General features: G+C 42.4%; 1 protein-coding gene across 2 annotated transcripts in view; it reads right to left on the reverse strand.

The window, feature by feature from the left end:
• Positions 1-22,791, reverse strand: part of ARHGAP25 (Rho GTPase activating protein 25) — a 67,769-nt gene that overhangs the window by 26,099 nt on the left and 18,879 nt on the right. Inside the window, exons 1-2 of one of the 2 annotated variants that reach the window (XM_066593056.1) lie at positions 483-498; positions 182-378 (exon numbers count right to left, since the gene is read on the reverse strand). In XM_066593056.1, the coding sequence (XP_066449153.1) occupies positions 182-364 (183 nt within the window). In that variant the 5' untranslated portion in view covers positions 365-378; positions 483-498. Of the gene's footprint in view, positions 1-181; positions 379-482; positions 499-22,791 lie in introns of those variants that run through there. The other variant, XM_066593055.1, reaches the window with a different exon arrangement.

Here is a 22,791-nt window from a genome sequence, read left to right on the forward strand (position 1 = left end):
ATTTTAAACAAACAACTCTGCCACCTTGAAATTTGTCTCAAGGTAGATAGATAGATAGATAGATAGATAGATAGATAGATAGATAGATAGATAGATAGATAGATAGATAGATATGGGATAGATAGATAGATAGATCGATAGATAGATAGATAGATAGATAGATAGATAATGTTGTCCTTACCTGCGGTTTGCTGTCATCTTCATCTTTGTAAAAAAAGAGATATTGCCCCTTCAGTACAAAGTACCTTTGCTGCCAGTTCTTGACAAATGTCTTTTGTTGCTTCTTCAACCAGCCACATTTCACTGGCTTTTCCAAGGAGTTATGCAACCGTGCAGAAGGCAATGCATGATCACCCGTCATCATGCTGACTGATCGTACTGTAGGACGAGATAATTAAACAGTTGGTGACCACTGGCAGATTGTCTTCTTCTAAGTATACTTTAAGAACTGTAAAGCATATACAATATCAGAGTCCTGTCACCATGTTGCAGCAACCAGGGTCTGTGTTATCACAGGAACTTGGGTCAAAGTAACAGCTGGCTTTAGGCTTTAGAATCTTTAAGGAAGTGGCCAAAAAACAGGTTTCAAAATATACTTCCTCTAGTGCGTAGGAGTGGTTTATAGTGAGCAGAAGGGTAGATAAAAATAAGTCCACTCTTCGTGATTCTATGCAATAACATTTCAGTGCTTACATTGTGGCATGTAACAACATTCATGTTTACTCGTATAAACATGGTTTTCCCCCAAACTGTGGAAATTGTTTGATACACTTAAAAATAGATTTTTTTTTACAAACATTTACATAGAGTGTGGAAGCCAAATATATTTTCCTTTTATTGAATTTTTCAGAACTTCAGTCACAGACGAGGCACAACAATGTCAGAATATAGATTATTTCAAAGTTGCAATGAAAGGCATCAAACTAAAGAACAAAAAACAGTTTGCCACAATCCCACCCTGAAATATATATTCTTTATTAAAAGACAACTCAATGCAAGTTGAAAATTCATGAGTTTCCCAAACGTTACTTAACAGGCTGTGTTTATATCATCAATCTTGTTATATAATAGCATTATTTATTTTTTGTTTTACCAATAAAAATCAAGTTTGAAGCGGCTGCCATTAAGAGTCTCCCTTCCACCACCTTTTTAATCCACTGCCTGTCCTTAGGAATTTAGCTTCTCTAGTAACAGAGACATGGAGAAACTGCTAGTTACTACATGCAACAAAGAGGCAGACATTCAGATGCTGCCTTGCAGCTGATTGGAGCAAGGCTATGCAAGGCAGCATGGTAAGAATGGGAGAGGAAGACCCATCCAGTACAGTAATGGCAGAATGGCTGCTTAGGTCCCTACCACACACATATGCAAGTGGATTGGAAACAGAAGAGCAGCAGAAAAATGGTAAAATTTATACGGACTATATAAGTGATTACAGTTAGAGATGAGCGAACGTACTCGTTTAGGGCGATTTCGCAATCGAGCATCGCTTTTTTCGAGTAACTGACTACTCAAGTGAAAAGATTCGGGGGGCGGCGTGGTGGAGTGGGGGATAACAGGGGGGAGCTCTCTCTTTCTCTCTCCCCCCCCCCCCTCCCCCCACTCCCCTCTGCAACCCCCCGCTCACCCCCAGCGCCCCTCGAATCTTTTCGCTTGGGTAGTCAGTTACTCGAAAAAAGCGATGCTCGATTGCGAAGTCGCCCTAAACGAGTAAGTTCGCTCATCTCTAATTACAGTACAATAAAGTGCAGTGGTTCAAAGATAACATCCTCTCGGATTGAAGTCATTCACTTTTCCTGTCTTTTCCATCTGGACCTTTACACCATGACGATTTCTTCCAGCCATGGTTTGTCTCTGCAAAGCACTGCTACACAGACATCTTTGACTCCTCACTTTTCTAGAATCCCACCAACCTGTTCACAAGCTCCACAAATTCTCAATCCTGCTGCTACCTCCAATTCTGTACTTGTTGATTTTCCACCTGCTGTTTTTATTATACCTGTTGTGTGACACGGCATCCCCAAATACCATCCACCTTTCCCTTTGTCATCTAATCCTAAGTCCCATTTCTTTTGCATGAAGTATAGACCAGGGCACTTCACACCAGGGCATACAACTCCATATGATCCAACAGATGTATTCAACAGATCTCCATTAAAAACTACAAAAAACAACATGTTTCTAGGGCGTAAGCCCTCTTTCTCAAATCACTCTGAGTAAGGGGTAATATGCCTCAGAAACTATACTCAGTATCTTTTTGCTTCTTCGGACGAGGCCGGCACCTCTAGTCCCAGAGGAAGACCACATTGGCAGGGTTCTACTGGACATCATTGACCAATTGCTTCCAAACAGGCTAAACTGGATGGAGATTGTCTTCTTTCGGCCTAACATACTATGTTACTAAGTGTTGCAATAGTGTTTGTAGCTGTTTGTGCTACATGAGAAGTTGAGCTTCTGTTCATCTGGGGCTGTTGGTGGTTTTATACCTGCACCCTATGTGGCGCTCTCCTCTTCTCTTCCTTCCGAGCTACATTTGAAGTCTATTTCTTCAGTATGTTAAAGTATTGATGAATGCTTCATATATTTGCTTGTGCCGTCCGGCTTTACTCTCATCAGCTTGTTTTGCAGTCCTGTGATATTGGAGTCTAGTCTTGTCATTTAGAGTAGAGTCGGCGTCAACGACTCATCACGAAAGTAAGTTTGCAAATTCAATATGTCAGGAAGTTTACAGTCCGATTGATGATAGGTTTATTTTATTATCTGAATAGCAGTGATAGAGGAAGAGGATAATCCCACAATTGGTACTATAATAGTCCATGATCAAGAAGGTGGAGAGCAAATTGTTGATTTTCAGCCAGGTGCCCAAGGAAACAACACAATCAACATACAAACTGTTCAATTGCTTCTGATACTCCTAACCACTGAACTTTCTACATTTGGAGCAGTTACTATTTTGTAGCATGTACCTTGGCATTCAGCACGCTGTTTATTAATAGCATCTGATTGTCTAACATGTCAAAATGAAACATGAAGTGACAATTGTTAACAGGATTCTGTCACCAGGCAGAACTTTTTATATTAGGCTTTATCAGATGCCCTAATAATTAGAAAGAAGACGGTGTATCTGTACCCACCAAAGGCCACAATGATCCTGTGATCGAGGGGCCAAAGTGAGATGTCCGGAACCAACATGTGAACACTAAAGGTTTCGACTATCTAGTTTACCTTTTAAATATTTGAGACTGACTGATCACATAAACTGGACTAAATATGTCTCATGCCATCCGCCTTGTAAGGAGGATTAAAAGGCTTAAAAACTTGATGGCCTATTCTCAGGGATAGGCTATCAATAAGTGATCGGTAGGAGTCTGCCAATCGGGGTGCAGCCTCTTCAATGTTCACAATCCTGTTAGTGCTGAGAATGCCCAATTATGGCAGTCGTTCTGAAGACTACTTTCACTTCAATAAGACAAACCTGTAGTACTCAGAATGGCCACTATAAACAACACTTGCAAAAATACGGTGACCCCCTTTAATGTGCTCCTCAAAGGGGTCCCAAGAGGCAGACCCCCAGGGATCAAATATTGATGGCCTATCCTGAGGATGTTGCTGATTATTAAGAGAAAATATATGTATATTCCTATTTATTAAGGTAAAAGTCCTGAAGAGTTCAGCTAGTGAAATGGAGTAAAATGCAAATATTTAGGCTGCTTTCACTTCTGCATCAGAAGTTCCATTCTATTCATGGAGCAGGAAAGGAAAATCCCCTGACCAAACGGATCTGTCTTATGACGGAACCGAACAGTGCCAAATGGACCCCATTGACTATAATGTGGTCCAAAGACATACCTTGAAGCTCCTGGGCCCTAATGCAAAATGTGTAACAGGGCCCCCAACTATAATGCTTTATTCATAGTACTGTGCTCCCTATATGAGAAGAGAGGCCTTATGGGCCCCCTAAGGCTCCTGGACCCGGGTGCAATCGCATCCCCTATAGTTACACCCCTGATGTAAACTGTTTAGTTTTCGCTTAGTTGCCTAGTATTTACCACTTTTTCTTCTGGTATTTTGTGCTGGATCTGCAATGTAATCTCCAAATGTAGGTTACAGAACAGACGTAAACCCCGCCTCAGTCAGGAAAATGCTATAAATGTTGTTCTTCAATAGGAATAATGTTATAGTCAGTTATTTTACGACTACTGATAATTGTTTGCAATTGTGCAGTTTGGTTGTTGAAACTACAGTATTTCTGATAATGTGACCTCCATGGACATTATCGCTGTTGTCAAAATATTATTTTGCTGATACAGCAGCTTCCCCCCAATATTCTGCTGGACCGCTGTGTCTTAGGTGATCCACCAACACAGCACTAGCAGCCAATTACATAGCTAGGGTCTTAAAAGACTAGGGTACAAGCTGCAAGATATGTATCCTACCCCCACAAAAAATAAAATGTGTATATCTATAGGACAACTTTTAGAAAATGGTGGCTTAGATAAAACAGCTCAGCTATAGTATAGCATGTAATGTCATCACCAAATAATTGTCAGATATGAGTTCTACATAGTGATTGTGATTACAGTACAGTTACCTCCAATTAACATAAGTGCAGTGGTCTCTGGTTGGAGTCAGTCGCTTTCCTTGTTTTCTCTTTCTGGACCCACACCACCATGAAGATGTTTATCAGTGTCAGTTTGTCTCAACACACTCTCCCTATCCTGCAACTACCTCCAATAAACTTCTCAGTGCCCCCCATAGTGATAATGCCTACCTTTATGCTTCACAGAGCAATAATACCTTCATAAAGTAATAATTTCCCCATAGTGCCCCCCACAAGAAACAATGCCCCCTTTATGTCCCACATAGTAAAAATTCCCACAAAGCAATACTGCCCCTCAAAGTAATAGTGTCCATGCAAAGTAATAGTGACCCCCTCTGTGCCACTATAAAAGTAATAGTGACTTCTCTATACCCCATAAAATAAGTAACCCATCTGTGTCTCTACAAAGTAAGTGTCCTGTGACCTCTCTGTGCCATCTCAAAGTGATAGTACCCTTCTCCATGCCTCTAAATTAATAGCAGCCCCTCTGCGCCCCCATTAAGTGATAGTGCCCCTCAAGCTAGTAGCCTCCTTCTACCCAGTTTCCCTGACAGTCCACGGACCCTGAAACTACAGAAAGCCAAGATATAGATACTTTTGTTCCTGACACTACTACCTGATAACACCACGCAGCTCCTTACTGCTCGACTCCATCCCCATGTCTCTTGCTTTCAGAGAGCAGAAAAAGTGGGAAGACGACGTGCTTAGCAATTGTAAAGGGGGACCTTTAGGCCCCCCTAGCTCTAGAGCCCAATTGCAATCGCACCCCTTATAGCTACACCACTGACATAAACTGTACAACAGTTTGAGTGTTATTAGCTAGACCTATAACTCACACAAAACATTTGAGTGCACAATACGCAGAGAACAGAACACATTGATTTCAATGGATTTGGTCACATGCGCGTTTTTTGCATGCGTATATCAGTCGCGCAAAAAAATACCCAGAATGCTCCTTTCCCTACAGAAAGAACATATATTGAACTCATTACACTATTTGGCCATTGGCTGAGAGCACCGTTGCGTGTTTTTTTGCATGTGCAAATGCGCAGTATTTGTGTGTGCAGAAAGTACAGTAAAAAACGCACTTGCAAATATGCAACACCAATTCCGCAAAACTGCAGCGCATACGTTTGTGTGAATCTAGCCGAATTGTGACTTAGATAACATTCAGTCTACATTTTATTAGTCATCAACTCAGAAATCCAGGTAAGGCTGCGTTAGGGTCACTTCAGGGTTTCCAGCTCTCCGTTTTTGGAGAAGAGAAACTGAAATAAAATGTGCAAAAACTATACATTTTCCACCATTGGTTTCGATGTGGTTTCAAGAAAACAGAAAGCAAGTGAAAAGGCTTCAGTTTGCTTCAATTCCATCAGGTCTCCAGTTTTTGTACAGGATCAGCAGCTGAGTCTGCACCATCCCACCACGGGAGCTGGCTGTTACTGATAGCCGGCCTCCCACTGCAACTGCGGTGACTGTGAGACCAGTGATCCCCACTATTAACCCCCTACATGCTGTGATCAATGTACACCGCAGCATGTAACATGTTCACAAAGGGAGTGTGCTCCCTCTGTGATGTCAATGGCACTCCGAGGTGTAATCGGTTTGCCATGCAAAAAGCAAGCCCTCATATGACCATGTTGGCAGAAAGTAAAAAGTTAGGACTTTTGAAAAATCATTGTGGTCTTATGGACAAAGTATCTGTGTCCTTAAGGGGTTAAATACCGGTAGTTCAGTCGTTCTCATTCACTTACACAGCTACCGTGAACGATTGAACCATTTCTCATTTGAACGAACCAACGATGTATCTGTCTGTATAAACTGTGACATCATTTGCTCATTCTAATGAGAATTTGGCTCATCTAAATGGACCCTAACATACAGCGTCTGGTTTTTCCCGGTAAGTGCACTTTATGGTTTAAATTCAGATATAAGACAAAGAAAGATATATCTGACCACTGGCTCAGTGGTTAATCTCCATGCACCACAAATCTCTAACAAGCCTTCTGTATTCTGACTGGGCGCTGAGCTAATTCCACACATTGTTGATGTCATTGCTTTACATCTACCTGTCCTGCATCTTTTGATCATTTGGCAATCTCTACAGATAGGGTGGAGCACTATAGCATTATCTGAGGCAAAGTACTCACCTAGTAGGATGGATGGTGGCCATTGTGTGCAAATCATCTGTTATATGACATTACTGCCCATCCTTTTGTTGCTCCTCAAATAAAAGTAGTTACACTGCTGTTTGTGCAACAGGCCAGACCGAGGAGGGGGCAGCGAAATGATGGTAGTCAAGGTGGCACCACTGCCCCTCACCAATGAAAGCGCGGCCTAGCGCAGCGTTACACTAGTGGAAATAGATGTTACACTCTGGCAGTAATTTCTAGGGTGCCACCCATGTAGTCTGGTAGGGTAAAGTGGTAATCCCCAGCGGGGTGCTACCCATTGAGTTGGGTAGGGTAAGATGGTGTTTTGTAGTGACGCCAGTCCATATACGGGTAGGGGCCAGTTCTGGACAAAAGCAATAATTCTAAAAATGGGAAAAATAAACCAAAAAGGGGGGTCACCAATCCTTTCCCCTGTAGAGTGCGGTCTGGTACCTCAGTGCAGATGTTGAGTTGGTGGGAAGAGACTCTAGGAGTTGGGATTGAAGGTGCAAACAGGAAAGCAGTTTATTATCTAAGAGGGTTCCTCCATAAAAGCATTACATCACATTTGCATTCCTGTGCTTTGAGATAGATGTTACAGTTACACAGTTTGATTAATTCCTTAATCCTAGTTTTAGGACTGTTTAGGATAAAGAAAGGGAAGATCCTCTGTACTCTTTACTTGATTCCTCTGCTTTGTTTCATGACTTTGTCTATTGAAATCTCCTTTTACTTCTCTGTACTTTTACCTTCTGTTTCTGCTGGTTAATCCCTCTGTCTCTATTCTCATCTTTACAAGAAACCTTTCCTGCTTGCTTTCTGTCTTTCTCAACACAATTTTTGTTCTTTCTTCTCACAACTTGCCTTTCCTCCTTACCACCATACTAGCTGTTCTTGATGTTACTTTTTTCTCCTCAGACTCCAACTAGTCCAAGACTCCACCTTCCACCCCTTTTACACTATCACTCTCACCCAATCTGTATGTAGGGCTTAACCTCCAATCCCAGGGCTCCTGACAGCTAGTTAGTTAACTAGCCAATCCCTGAGCTAGCTAGGGGTGATTGACAGGCATGTTGGAAGTTCGGTTGGATTTTGCAGAGTTAGGTTGCAGGAGCACACACATTCAATACACAACAATTAGAGATGAGCGAGCGTACTCGGTTCAGGTGTTTTTGCACTCGAGCACCGCTTTTTCCGAGTAACTGACTACTCGGACAAAAAGATTCGGGGGGCTCCAGAGTGAGCGGGGGGGTTGCAGAGGGGAGTGGGGGGGAGGAGAGAGAGAGCTCCCCCCTGTTCCCCACTGCTACCCCCCGCTCCACCACGCCGCCCCCTGAATCTTTTCGTCCGAGTAGTCAGTTACTTGGAAAAAGCGGTGCTCGAGTGCAAAAACACCCGAACCGAGTACGCTCGCTCATCTCTAACAACAATGCATTTAAAGGTATATGCATTTAATTATAAGAAGTGGCCATAAAAGTGTTGTAGTACCCAGCTCTGGGGTTTAGTTCACAATCAACAAGATGGTGGGAGGCCGTAGAAATTCTCTTTATGCCATTGGCTCCAACAGTATCATCTGTGCTCAGTTTGGGCTGTTAAACAGTTTTACCTTTGCAATGTGACCAATTATTTAGCACTGAGTTGTAGAATTTATGCTGGTTTATGCCAAATGTCCTCTTATAGTCTTAAAGAGGGCATTTCATGGCCTCTGATTAGATTTGCAGCTCTGCTGACACTATCACACTTCTTTCCTTTGTACATCCCTTATTCCCCTGCACCAAGGTCCATTAGCTTCAGCTCCCAATCTGTCAAGTGGTGGTCATATCCATTCACTGTCAATGCACCCATTGATGTTATTCATTGACAATGACTGGAGGAGACTGCCCACTTGACACATTCAAAGCATCGGGAGATGAATCTAATGGAGGTCAGTGTGGGGAACAGAGGGGTGAACAAAGGAAATAAGTGGTGCCATAGCATCAGCAAGGCCGTGGCTGCAAAACCATGCAGCCAATCTCAATGGCATAGTTACCTATGTTCAGAGGACATGAATGGCCTTCTTTAAGATGTGGGGCCATATTACTTCAGCTCACCTACTCCGGGCCTGTGTAGGTCCTCCTGCCAGGCAAGACAGACATTATTTCTCCTTAAAGGGTTTTTTCATAGAAATACTACTGATGACTTATCCGAATAGATCATCAATAGTTGATCGGCTGGGATCCGTCGCTCAGAACCCCGACCAATCAGCTGTGCAGGTCATCAATAGTATTTCCATGGAAAACTCCTTTAATTGTTGTCTTTTGAGGCAAGAAGACTCATAATGACTCTCGGGGTGGTTTTCCCCTTTTTAGCCCCCATTATGTTGAAGTAGTGGTATAATTTACATTATTTGGACCATTCCCAGCTGTCAATCTATGAGCCATAGGGTGAGCTCTGTTTTTGAGTTAACATTATGAACAAAATTACTGTGGTTTTAGCAAGTCTGCCTCTTTATCAACCAAAGCAACAGGAAATTGTTGTACAGGAGTTTCAACACTCTGCAAGTATTTAGCAGAGACTTATGATACAACTTGGATCCTCTCAAGATATGAGCTACTTTTTTTAAGGGAGTTTCCAGGAATCTGAGGATTGTTCAGGCATCCCCTCTCCCCGGTGCCTTCCAAACTAGTAATCAACACATGGATCATAGAAAACATATAGGGACAAACAAGCATTCAGGTGGCAAGGGTTGGTGGTGTCAACAAGCACCAGAGGAGGGTATCATTTTAATTTTCCTTATAAGGCCCTGTTTTCTCTATGTACGCCCCACAATCCAACAGTACATTGTAACTGCACCCAGAATTCAAAATCCCAATAATACTAATCCTTGATTTATATGTGTATTTCACATTTCTAAGCAGTGTTCTGGTGCAATGTCCACAGGCGGATTTTTGCTGCGGAATCTGGAGAGGGCGTTCCACTCTGGATTCCACAACAAAAAGTCTTCATAGCATGCTATGGTAAAACGATACTCCATGTCCATGAGCGGAAGCCAATTGCGGTTTCCACTTGCAGCTAAAAAACAAAATCACACCATGCTCCATTTTGCTGCGGTTCTCCTAAGGACGCCTTCAATTGAAGCCAATGGAAGCCATCCGATCCACGGCATGTCTGCAATTGACATTGCGGATGGGTCGCGGATTCCATGGGAAAGCAGGAGTTTAAAAAAAAAAACCTTAAATGCACATGTGTGTCGGCGCGCCGGCCAGCACTTCCACACACATCCACAGTACAAAAAAAAGAAGACCTGGACAGGTAAGCAGAGTCCTCGGCCATGGGCAGGTCCGGATTCTGACCCGCCCGTGGACATGAGGCCTTAGCTGCAACAATCGTACATACAGCAGGTTATAGTAAAAATGTGCTCAACTTCACAAATAACTCCACTGAATTGCTTCCCTAAAAGGGTTGTCCCATGAAAACAGGGAGGACAGGGAGACTAAGTTGCATCCCTGAAGGAAAAGTGTGGCATTTGCAGATGTGAACTGCCATTCCATTAATTTCAGTTGGATCACCAGAGACATCTAAATTTAGGGACTGTGGGGTATGGTTTGGGTCCCAGCAGTCGGACCCCCAACCGATCAGCAGGTAACCCCCAATAAATAACTTATTTTGTAGGACAGCCCCTTTAACTGTTGCTTTCAGAATTAACAAAAGGAATCCATACAGAGGTTGTATACAATTATCCTCTGCGAGACCAATGGTTATATGATGTGTAATAATGTCTTTGTTTTAATGGAGTTTTCCCACAATGGACATTTTCCTTCAATCCACAGGTGTTTATGGAGCTGATGGAAACATCTGAGTGCTGTACTTGGTTGTTTTATCCAGGCCCATGGCAAAGGTCAAATTGGGTACCCCATTATGGTGGTAGACATGGTGTTTATTTTCCCCACCACCACCTTTTCACCAATGACCCTTTTTAGCAATATCCTACCATCTTGTTTCCTAACAATGCTGTTCCTCTGGAGTGCAGAATCCCACACAGGTTCTTACAACCTAATAGCAAAAGGGATGGGTCCAACAAGAATTGGATTTCCAATGTATGCTATGCACAATGTGCAACAGGTAGTCAGAGAAGCCATATTTCTTTGTCCAGGCTTAGATGGTTGCTGTAAAAGGTACCTGTCAGGTCTGGTAAGCTGCTCAAGCTATAGTCAGCAGGATATACACTCCTAACCATCTGGTCCAAAAAAATCAAGCACATAGAGGGAGTTGTTGGTATCAAATGAAACTTTCTATGTGTGATTAGAACTTTGATAAAAGGGTAATTTATTGTGGATATCGGACCACTTGAAGGGAGGTTCTAATACCTTGCTGCGCCACCTCTAGCTTGGATGCAAGATGTAATATGGGTGGGCATGGAGGCATACAGGTTCTGTTTGGTATTGGTCCACATTTGCTGTAACTGAACAAATGCAAACTCATAAGCTGTGAAAGTTGGTGTCCCAGGTGGTCCCATACATGTTCTATTGGTAAATAATTTGGCAACCAGGCATGCTATGGAAGTGTGACAATGTTGTGGAGTCTCCTGTGACCCCCTTGTGTGTGCGGCTGAGCATTATCCTGCTGCGAAATGCCTCTTGGAAGCCTCCATGAGAGGAACACATGTGGCTGCAGGATGTCCTGAATATATCACTGAGCTGTCATTGTCCCTCGTACCACTACTAGGGGGAACCGACTGTCATATGCGATGCCCCCCGCACCATCACACCAGCAGTGGGGGCTCCACAGCAAAGGCAGAATTGAGGCGCTGACCCCGAGATCTTCAGACATGAACACAGCCATCGTCCGTGCCCAAACTAAACCTGAATTCGTTGCTGAAGACAACCCTGTTCCAGTTTAGGGGACTTGACAGGTTCACATTAAAGTTCTCCTTTCCAATTTTCAGTTCAGACGACAGGGGGAGACATTGTACTTGTCTTATCTTCAGTAACTTCTTTCACATTCCAGTTGAGGTTTCAGTTTGTTATTTCGAGCCAAATTATCTCATTAGTTGATATTTCATTTTTAAGTTCTCTTAAACTAAAACTAACATTAGAACATGACATTGAAAATCCCATTTATTACGCACTCTGCCAGTTTACTCAATTAAGACCTTTATCTACATGATTACAATGATTTATGGAGAATATTGTAAGTCTTTTTCATAAACAAAGGAACCTGACATTGACAGAAGAAAATGGGCACAATTTTGCGCTAGCCCACACCCTAACTACATATGTTCTTCTATGGTTCAAGGCAAAAAACTTGGATCATGTGCTGATACGCTCGCCAATACAGAGTGTATATGTGCATGAATCAGGTTTTTTCTTAAAGAACATTCAAACTCCAAGAAAGTGCGGGTGAGCTTGAAAAAAAAAGAAAAATGAGAAGATAGGTCCTGCCCTATCTTTCTCGGACATAGTAACAAAGCATGAGAATCTCGATAGTGGAAACGAAACCATTGAAATTAATAATTTTGTTTCATCCCATTATGCAGCTGTGATTTTTACGGCCGCATAACTGGACTGAAACACTCCAATCTGTTTAAGCCCTTAGGCCGTATTCCCACACCTAAGAGAGTTGCGCCCAAGATACTTGCATCGCTCAGTGCACAGACGTGTTGTGCTATATGCGGGAACCCGCACATTACATGCACTATTCTCGCAGGACACTTGTTCAAGAATAGGACATGCAGCAATTTTTTTTAAACTCAGGCCATTGGTCCCAGTGAAAAATTGCTCAAATGAATTGGTTCTTTTTCCACATGAGTTCTGTCCATCTCCGATGGAACTCGCACAGAATTCACACTCGTGTTGAGTATACCCTCAGCGAATGTTAAGAGATGGTTCTCTTCTAGACATTGAAAGGCACTGACCATAATATCTAGAGGAGACCCTAGGAAGATAAAGAACATTCTTCAAGACTCGCTGTAGTACATTTCTTTCTTACTGCTGAGCAAAAAAGATGGCAATCCTAGATCTTTCTGAGGTTAAGACAGTTGTCACAGGATGTGGTAAATTCTCAAAGATCTGGGTCACTTGGTACAAAGATATCTATTCTTCCTCCGAGGGCAACCAGTATTATCTATTTAAAGGGGTTGCCAAAAATTAGAAACAAAATGGCTACTGTCAAGACAACACCACACCGGTCCACAGGTTGTGTTTGATATAACTCCAGTAAAGAATATGGAGCTGAACTGCAACGCTACACACAACTTCTGGACAGGTGTGGTGGGGCTTTTGGAAGAAAGTATCCATGTTTTCCTATTCCTGTACAACTTCTTTAATGGTGTGATGTTGGGGCTCATACTCAAGGCCCAGGGCAATAAACCATGTGAACAGACAGCATCAATGCAATAACACTTGAAATAGTGGAACTGGAACAACGGAACTTGTCAAATAGGTGTGTGCCCCACCAGTCACCCCAAGACCACCATTTTATTTGGCTCGCGTCAATATATTGCTGGGGGTGCTATATAATGCTATTTCATTCGAAAGGGATTGTCCAATAGATTTTTTTTCTTGAATTGCTAGTAATGATATAAGAGAATAAACTAACCTATATTCACTCCTTTAAAGTCCCTCTATTTACTTCTGGCAGCTAATCACATGCTATGTTAATTTGTGACCAATGCAGCTAATCACTGGCCTCAACGGTGCCGATCTTCACTGCATGCAGACAATTGTACAGTCATGGCCAAAAGTTTTGAGACTGACATGAATTTTGGTTTTCACAATGTTTGCTGCCTCAATATTTTCAGATCTTTTGTTAGCCTGAAGTTTCTATGGTTACTAAAGCACACTAATATGCATCTCAGAAGTTTTGAAACTTTTATTGACACATTAGTCAAGTTTAGGCAAAAATCTGTTACTTACAGTGTTAACCATTACTTTTCAAGACTTCAGCAATTCTCGGCGAAATTCTTACTGATGGAAGCCCATTCCTGCCTAATCAGTGCTTGGAGTTTATCATACTTTGTGTGTTTTTGTTTGTCTAGCTGGTCTTTGAGGATTGACCACAGGTTCTCAAAGGGGATTGTTCACCGAGCCACTTCCTTATCACTTTTGCCTTATGACATGGAGCTCCCTCATGCTGTAAGAACCTTTGTTCATTACCAGATTGCTCTTAAAAAGTTGCGAGAAGTTGTTCTTGGAGGATGTTTAGTGTTCTTAGGTAAAATTGTGAGTGAGCCCACTCCTTTGGATGAAAAGCCAATCCACACATGAATGGTCTCAGGATGCTTTACTGTTAGCATAACACAAGACTCATGGTAGTGCTCACCTTTTCTTCTCCGGATGATCATTCTTCCATATGTCCCAAACTTTTTGAAAGGGGCGTCAACGCTGCCATGAATAAAGATTAGTATCTAAACATCTTCCAAGAGCAACTTCTCCCATCCATCCAGGAGTAATCTGGTGATTAACAAGGCTTTTCCAGCATGATGGAGCAGCATGTCACAAGGCAAAAGTGATAACTAAGTTGCTCGGTGAACAAAACATCAAAATTTTGAGTCCATAGCCAGGAAACTCCCCACATCTCAATCCCATTGGGAACTTGTGATCAATTCTCAAGAAGCAGGTGGACAAACAGAAATACATAAATTGTATTAAACTCCAAGCACTAATTAGGCAAGAATGAGTTGTCATCAGTCAGGATTTGGAACAGAAGTCGATATTGAGCATGTCAGGGCGAACTGCTGAAGTCTTGAAAAGTAATGGGTTAACACTGTAAATAACAAGTCTTTGCCTAAACTTAATGTATTAGTCAACAAAAGTTTAGAAACTTCTGAAAGGCTTATAATTGTACTTCAGTAACCATAGAAACATCTGACTAAAATGTCTAAAAACACTGGAGCAGCAAACTATGTGAAAACCCAAATTTGTGTCAGTCCCAAACTTTTGGCCACGATTATATAGTTCAATACTAGCAGTATAAATTCATATGCAGTTAGTGCCCTCTGGTGGTGGCATACAGCTATACTATTGAGAAATTACACACTGAATTTCTTAAAAAATGGAAGAGCGCTCATAATTTTGGCCGCTGGTGGTTGTGGCATAAAGACCTTATTCCCATCTCAGCCATGGTTGACTAAGATGAGAGTCCCCTTCCTCCTGATCGCTTTCATTTTTTTTAGTTGCCGGATAGGTATAAGGTGAGGCTTATTGTTCTTGGCCTTTTGTTACAATGACCAGAGGTGTTATCTCTGCTGCAGCCAGTTGCCTAACCCCACCACCCCCACACACCCCATGATGTCTCCACACACCTTTTGGGTGCTCTCCTTAAGGAGTGACGACACCCCTCTTGACCTACATCACAGAACTCTCACCAGTCAAGCCACAAACCTACTGCACATGGATGAGGGGGGCAAACACCCTGAAACAGCTGTCTGTGTATCGTTTTCTGGCTTGGTTTTTTATTCCCAATCTTTGTTTCACAGACTTGTTAAAAAGTTGTACATTGATTTGACGGAATGCTGCCATCCAATAGGTGGAGCTGCAGAGGTATTGTGCCAGCTTCCTTATTTGCATAAACTACCCAGAGGAGCAAGCATGGCCGTATAAGTCTCCTCATTCATCTCTCAGGTGTCTTCTCACACCCCCTACTGGGTGCTCCCCTTGGGGAGAGACGATGCCATCCCCCGACCCACTCACCCCCTGGTGTCTCCACACACTTTTTGGGTGCTCTCCTTAACCCCTTCCCACTCCAGGACGTACATTTACATCCTGGAGCGTCAGGGTATGTATGCAGAGAGGCTGCGGGGCGACCTCTCTGCATACAGCGCGGGCGACAGCTGTTCAGCAGATCGCAGCTATTAATCCTTTAAATGCCGCTGTCAATTCTGACGTATGGCCCCTCCGCGGTGAGATCGGGGAAGCCGTGCAGGTGTCATGGCTGCCAGGGGCCTTCTGAAAGGCCCCAGGGCTGCCTTGAGAGACTGCCTATCAAGCCATCCCTGTGGGGTGGCTTGATAGGCTGCCTGTCAGAATGCAGTATGACGTAATGCTATAGCATTACATCATACTGCAGGAGCGATCAAAGTATCGCATATTGTAGTCCCCTATGGGGACTTAAAAGTAAAGTGAAAAAAAGAGGAACAAAGTTTTAATTGTTAAAAAAAAAAAGTAATACAAGTTTAAATCACCCCCCTTTTGCCATATCTATAATTAAAAAGTATAAATTATAAAAAAATACATATTTAGTATCGCCGCGTCCATAAAAGTCAGATCTATCAAAAAAGTGCAGAATTTACCCCGCACGGTGAACGTTGTCCGAAAAAAAAATAAAGAACGCCAGAAATGCACTTTTTCAGTCACCCTGTCTTCTAGAAAAAACACAATAAAAAGCGATCAAAAAGTCATACATATTCTGAATTAGTACTGACGGAAACTACAGGACATCCCGCAAAAAATGAGCCATCGCTGAACTACGCTGATGGAAAAATAAAAAAGTTATTGCGCGCACAAGATGACCGCAGAAAATAATTTTTAAAAATTAAATGTCTTTGAAAAAAAAGAGTAGTATAGTAAAAAAAAAAAACGATACAAGTTTGGTATCGTGGTAATTGTACTGATCCATAGAATAAAGTTATCATGTCGCTTTTGTTGCAGTTTGTGCGCCGTAGAAACAAGATGCACTGAAAGATGGCGGAATGTCGGGGTTTTTTTTCATTTTACTCCACTTAGAATTTTTTTAAGTTTTTCAGTACATTGTATGGTACATTAAATAGCACCATTAAAAACTACAACTTGTCCTGCAAAAAACAAGCCTTCATACAGCGACGTCGATCGATAAATAAAGGAGTTGTGATTTTTTTAAGGAGGGGGAGGAAAAAACTAAAATGGAAAAAAAAATGGGGCCGCGTCATGAAGGGGCTAAGGAATGACGACAACCCTCTTGACCCATATATAACACCTTTATGCATATAGCATGCTGCGGATTAGAAAATTTGCCTTTCCTGTGTGAATATGACCAAATAGAAGATTGTTGGGCTTTTTTAAAACTTTAAAAGTGCCTGTACTTTTTATTAGCAGTGTTTTGTTTTTTTACTCTCTTTCTTATTACTATTGTTTGAATGCTTTCTACTTACTATGTATGAATAAATCGTGTGACTACTGTATACAAAGACTCTTCTACAGATGTGCTAAGCATTGACTTAGCTTGAATTTCATTAAAAGGGGTTTTCCAGCTATAAATTATATAGCTTTTTATAGTAGATTGGAACGGGTCTGCTACTTGGGACCCAATGCCGATCAGCTGTTCACCGGTCCAGTGTCCTCATCAATGAAGCTGATGTGTGATCCAGCTAGATATTATAGGCAAAGCTCCCATTTTAGTGAATGGGACGTTTGCCTATAATACTCAGCTGGTTCACTGCAGTGGGTACATAACTGTAATTTCTGGACATGTCAGGTCCACGCACAAGCACAGCGGCCTGGCGGTCAGTTTATCGGCAAGGATCCGATGCAATCTGAGAATAGGCCATAAATAGTTTAAAGTTGGAAAACCCTTCCAAGTTATACAACTTATTGTGATACTAATTTACTACAATCTTGCATCATTCAGTAGAAAAAAACCTATACATGAACATATGCATTTTTAACTCGTGAGCCTATGAGTGATGGATGACCGAGGGAGATGATCGGTCAAGACGTCCATCAGATATATACTTTTTGAATTTTATTTTAACACTAACTTGTTACCCGCGACTTTGTACGCGTGGAATTTGTATTTTGACGCTCAGCATCTAAAATCTGACGGGCTCGAGTTTGGTCTAGGGTCTCAGCAGTTCTAAAGGATGTGTGATCTTCAGCATCCAAGGTCCAGCGGGCCTCAGATTGCTCCAATGTCTCTGTAGCTTTAAGAGACGCGTGACGGTCAGCATCTAGGGTCTGGCAGCCCTGAGACTGCTCCGGGGTCTCTAGTGCACTAAGAGCAGCTTGTCCATCTGCTTGTTGATGCCTTCTTGCCTCAACATGGTCATCAGATTCTTGGGTTCTAGTCATTTTCGCAGCTCGAGCTCAGTTAGGCATATACGCTAGATCTGACTTGTGCGGCATATTACAAGACGACCAATAAAAGGATAGAAAATACAATCATCAGAAGAGGAAACAATTTTTTACACAGCTGAGGTAAAATGAAAGCTGCGCTGTGATTGGTTGCTATTTGTTATAGTGCTGAGGTCAAATGAAAGCTGCGCTGTGATTGGTTGCTATTTGTTATACTGCTGAGGTAAAATGATAGAACTATTTGCTGCTCATGAGCTGCTGTCTCTTGAAACTGGCTGCACCATCTGCAGCTAATACACCAAATAAGGGTCAAAAAATCTCTAGGGCTTATTAGCCTTTTTGGGGCTGTTGCATTTATCTCTGCAACAACTTCTTTTGCCTGCGGCAATCAATAACTAGTTCTGGGCAAGATCTACTTGTGGGCTTTTTGTGGTGAATCGCATTCAGCCCTAGCTGTACTGTTATTTCTCACTATAGCTATCCATTGTGTGGATTTCCCCTGAACTTGGCTATAGAGATACGCCATGGCGATTTAGTGCTCGAAATTGTCCTGAATAAATCAGATGCTGTGATCCAGTCTATATATGATCGAGCACATAAATTGCGCTTTCCCAAGCCACCCTGTTCTAATATTTTAAAATATCTATTTATCACGAAAAAACAACAAAAAGCAGAATCAGTTATCATCCTGATTTATCATTCTTTCTTCAAAATATATGTGCTCCTGATGAACCACATTCGTGTGGGGAAACGCGTTGAGCCGAGCATACTGCAATTGAATAACCCTGGTCTGCGCCGTAATTCTTGCGCATAAGGGTCTAGTTCTCTTGGAGTTTCTCCTATTTGAACCATCTCGTCATGCGCTAAGCGCTATATTGTAATCACAGAGGGGCGAATTTTTGTTAGGAAGAGGTTCCCTACCTAAAATACTCTGCGGGGGGCATTATACTTACAGGCGCCCTACAGCAGATAGAGCCTTCCTCCTACCTCCTATGTGATACAAATAAAAAATAGAGGACATAACATTAGTAGTCCTTTATCAATATTGATTTTTCTAGCCTCCATAAGTTTCCTGAGATAAGGAAGAGGCGACCTTTGTGTTTTTGTGTGGTTGTTTTGTTCGTCCATGCGATACGCATGTGTGTGAGCCCATTCATGTTTTTAAGTTAAATTTCCATTAAAGTATATACATTTTAGTCTATAACTGTGATAAGGGCCAAATAATTTAGTCTATAGACTTTTTCCGTCTCTGTGACAAGTCTCACTATTTGTTATAGTGCTGAGGTCAAATGAAAGCTGCGCTGTGATTGGTTGCTATTTGTTATACTGCTGAGGTAAAATGAAAGCTGTGCTGTGATCGGTTGCTATGGGCAACACAGATTTTCTTTAAAATCTCAATCCATGTTAATTTGTCTTTTGTTCAAGTTTTAATCCTGGGCAAGGCCAGGTATTCCTGCTAGCTTAATAATCGCATATGTGCAGCAATGACGTCTGCCTGTTTGGGGAGGCCTAGCTTCAGCTCCATCACATTTAATCTATATATATAAAGACGAAAGCCCTCACTGACTGACTCATTGACTGACTGATTCACTGACTCACTGACTGACTCGCCACTAATTCCCCAACTTCCCGGTGTCATAGAAACATGAAATTTGGCACGAGTATAGATTATGTCCAAAATAGGAAAAGTTAATAGGTCCCAACTCGATTATTAAATTCTAGCGCAAAAGAACTAGCGTCCAAATTTTACGTACGTAATCTAATTCTCTCACTTTCCGATGTCATAAAAACATGAAATTTGTCACGAGCATTGATTATGTCATAAATAGGAAAAGTTAATGGGTCCCAACTAGAGATGAGCGAACGTACTCGTTTCGAGTAATTACTCGATTGAGAACCGCCATTTTCGAGTACTTCAGTACTCGGGTGAAAAGATTCGGGGGGCGCCGGGGGGCGGGGAGAGGCGTGGCGGCGCGGGGGGTAGCAGCGGGGAACAGGGGGGAGCCCTCTCTCTCTCCCTCTCCCCCCCACTCCCCACCGCTACCCCCGTGCCGCCACGGCGCCCCCCGAATTTTTTCGCCCGAGTACGGAAGTACTCGAAAATCGCGGTATTCGGGTGAAAAAGGGGCGTGGCTGAACACGTTCGCTCATCTCTAGTCCCAACTCGATTATTCAATTCTAAGCACAAAAGAATTAGCGTCCAAATTTTACGTACGGAATCTAATTCTCTCACTTCCCAATATCATAGAAACATGAAATTTGGCACGAGCATTGATTATGTCATAAATAGGAAAAGCGAATGGATCCCAACTCGATTATTCAATTCTAGCGCAAAAAAAAAAATTTGAAAATTTTTTCCGCGAGCATTGATCATGTTATATATAGGAAAAGCTAATGGGTCCCAACTCGATTATTCAATTCTAAGTGCACAAGAATTAGCGTCCAAATTTTACGTATGTAATCTAATTCTCTCACTTCCTGATGTCGTTTATATAAAGGAAACGTCGCATGGTTACCTCCCCGTGGTGTTTTCTGGGTAACGCAAAGAACCATGCAAAATGGTGAACATATTTTTTTTCTCGGTATCTCTAAAGTAACCACGACTTCATAAGATTTTCCATGTGAACACCAGATAAACACCAGTACCAAATTAACTCGGGCGAAGCCGGGTATATGAGCTAGTAATCACATATGTGCGGCAATGACATCTGCCCTCACATGTCTGCCCGTTTGTGTAGGTGCACCTGCTTCCCCTCTGCCTCACCACACGGTGTGGCGCCAGTGGCAGAGTGGAAGTGCACCTGCACATCACCAAATAAATCTGTCTTGTCACCCACTCTAGAGAACGCTATAAATTTTCGGGATAAAACGTAGCCTATGTCGTTCCTCAAGATGCGAGCTATCTCCCTCCCAAATTTCATCAAAATTGCTTCAACAAACAGACCAGCAGAGAGAGTTACTTCGGCATCTATAATATTAGTATGGATATGCGTCAGAGGAGCCGCTGTGGCATTATGTTTGGGCCACATTTCAGGAAAGGGCTTGCTCAGCTTTGAAGCCAACTGATTATGCTCCATTTGAGAGGGCTCCGTAAACAATTGTAGCTGCCATTCTGGAAGAGAGACAGACAGGCGGCACCGAAAGGCCTGAGGGGGCCGTCTGGCGATGCACAACAGGGTAAAGGATGCACCCTGAGCAGAATATTTTGCTGTTTGGGGTCCCTGGGCACTAAGCCTGTCAGAGAGGGGCAATAATTGTGTTAGTGCGTGGCCAGACAGCCTGGATTTACTTCTATGCTGTGAAGTGAACACAAGCTCGTACAGGCCTGCTTTGAACCTGAATCCAGTTTCTTGGAGTGTATTTCCATGTTTGTGCCACCCATACTGCTGAGAAAGATGGCAATCCCAGTGAGTTGACATCCCCCCAAGTATCACATGTTTGTTCAACATCTCATGGCATACATCTTGGGATATGTTGAGTTTACAAAGTTAAAGGGAACCCATCACATCTGAACAACACCGTAAACCAAGGTATGGCACTGTTCCTCTAGGTGCCAGGAAGTTGGGGAAGGTCATTTTTATACTTGCCTGTTCCCCCTGATGTCTGTGCACAAAGATACGACTCTTCTCCTAGTCACGTGTGTGCGCTCTCCCAAAGAAGTCTATAGGACAGCACACACATAATTCAGAGAAGAGTCCTATCGTCTTGCCCAGCGTGATTTTCACTAGCGGACACCACCTTGAGACTACATTCACACAGACGAATGCGATATCAAGCCCAGAAATGTCCTGATATCGCACTTGCCAATGTGCAATTGTGACGTCAATGCAAAAGTGTTTTTGATTAAAAATTGCAGTACTTTTGTGAAATTGCGATTCTCATATGCGTGAAAGGATCGCAAGTGTTTTCAGTTGACTTTACGGCATGCGAGTGTCATGCTGTGTATTTCAAGGTCCCATTAAAAACAAAGGCTGAGGTGTTCTAAGGGAACACCAAATGATAAAACGTGCTGCGATTTTTTTTTTTTTATTCATGCGTTTTTTGTGCACATTGCATCACACCAAACTCGTACGTGTCACTGCGCCCTTAAGGAGAGTCACATCTGTACCTGTTCAGAAATTCTATAGAGTTTACATTCTGTATTACTCATCACAGCGTTATTTCTGATGAGTAATGTAAAATATTTTGATGTTTCCTGTTTTATAGCTGAACTATTTCGCTTTGGAGGGGGGACAGTTTCTGTTTTCTCCCTTTTTTTTTTTTTTAAGAATACTGATTAAAAAGTGTGAAAATGAAGTGAAGGGGCTATTGCTGCACTATAGGGGCTCCTTCAGACAACACACAATACACTGAGAATAGAAAGCAATTGATTTCAATGGGTTCATTCACATTTCTGTATTTTGCACGTGCACAGAGAAAAAAAACAGGATTTGCTCTATTTTCTGACGTATTCACGTACCAACAGCCCCATAGAAGTCTATGGGGGGGTGCAAATGCAGACTAAACCTGTGCAATACGCCGCACAATTCTGTGAAAGAAAGAACACATCTGGACCTCATTAAGCTAAATAGCCTTTTAAATCACAGTGAGTGAGGGGGGTGCGCACGCATGTAAACAGGCCCTGCGTGTGCAAAAAGTATGGTACTATGTGCCGATATGCACGCATATCTACCTAATTCATTGCACAAATACATTGCGCAATTGCGCATACGGTTGTTTGAAGCCGACCTATGTAACAGAATACCCAGCTCCCCACAGTACAAGTGCTTTAAAGACCCCGCGCCTGCAGCAAGTCTCCAACTTTTGCTTCTATTTACAGTAGAAAAATAAGTCATACAGCAGGAAATAGAAGGCGATCCGGACTGTATGGGAATCCAATGTCTGTTGTAGTGCGGGGATAAAGTGCAGTAATGGAAACAGCGGTTTATGCATTCTGAGTGCCGCACGCGCTCTAAATCATTGCTCCAACATTCCAGCAACACTATAGAATTAAATATAATGCAACCAATCACAA

The sequence above is a fragment of the Eleutherodactylus coqui genome, chromosome 2, assembly GCF_035609145.1.
Source record: "Eleutherodactylus coqui strain aEleCoq1 chromosome 2, aEleCoq1.hap1, whole genome shotgun sequence".
Classification (NCBI taxonomy): Eukaryota; Metazoa; Chordata; class Amphibia; order Anura; family Eleutherodactylidae; genus Eleutherodactylus; species Eleutherodactylus coqui.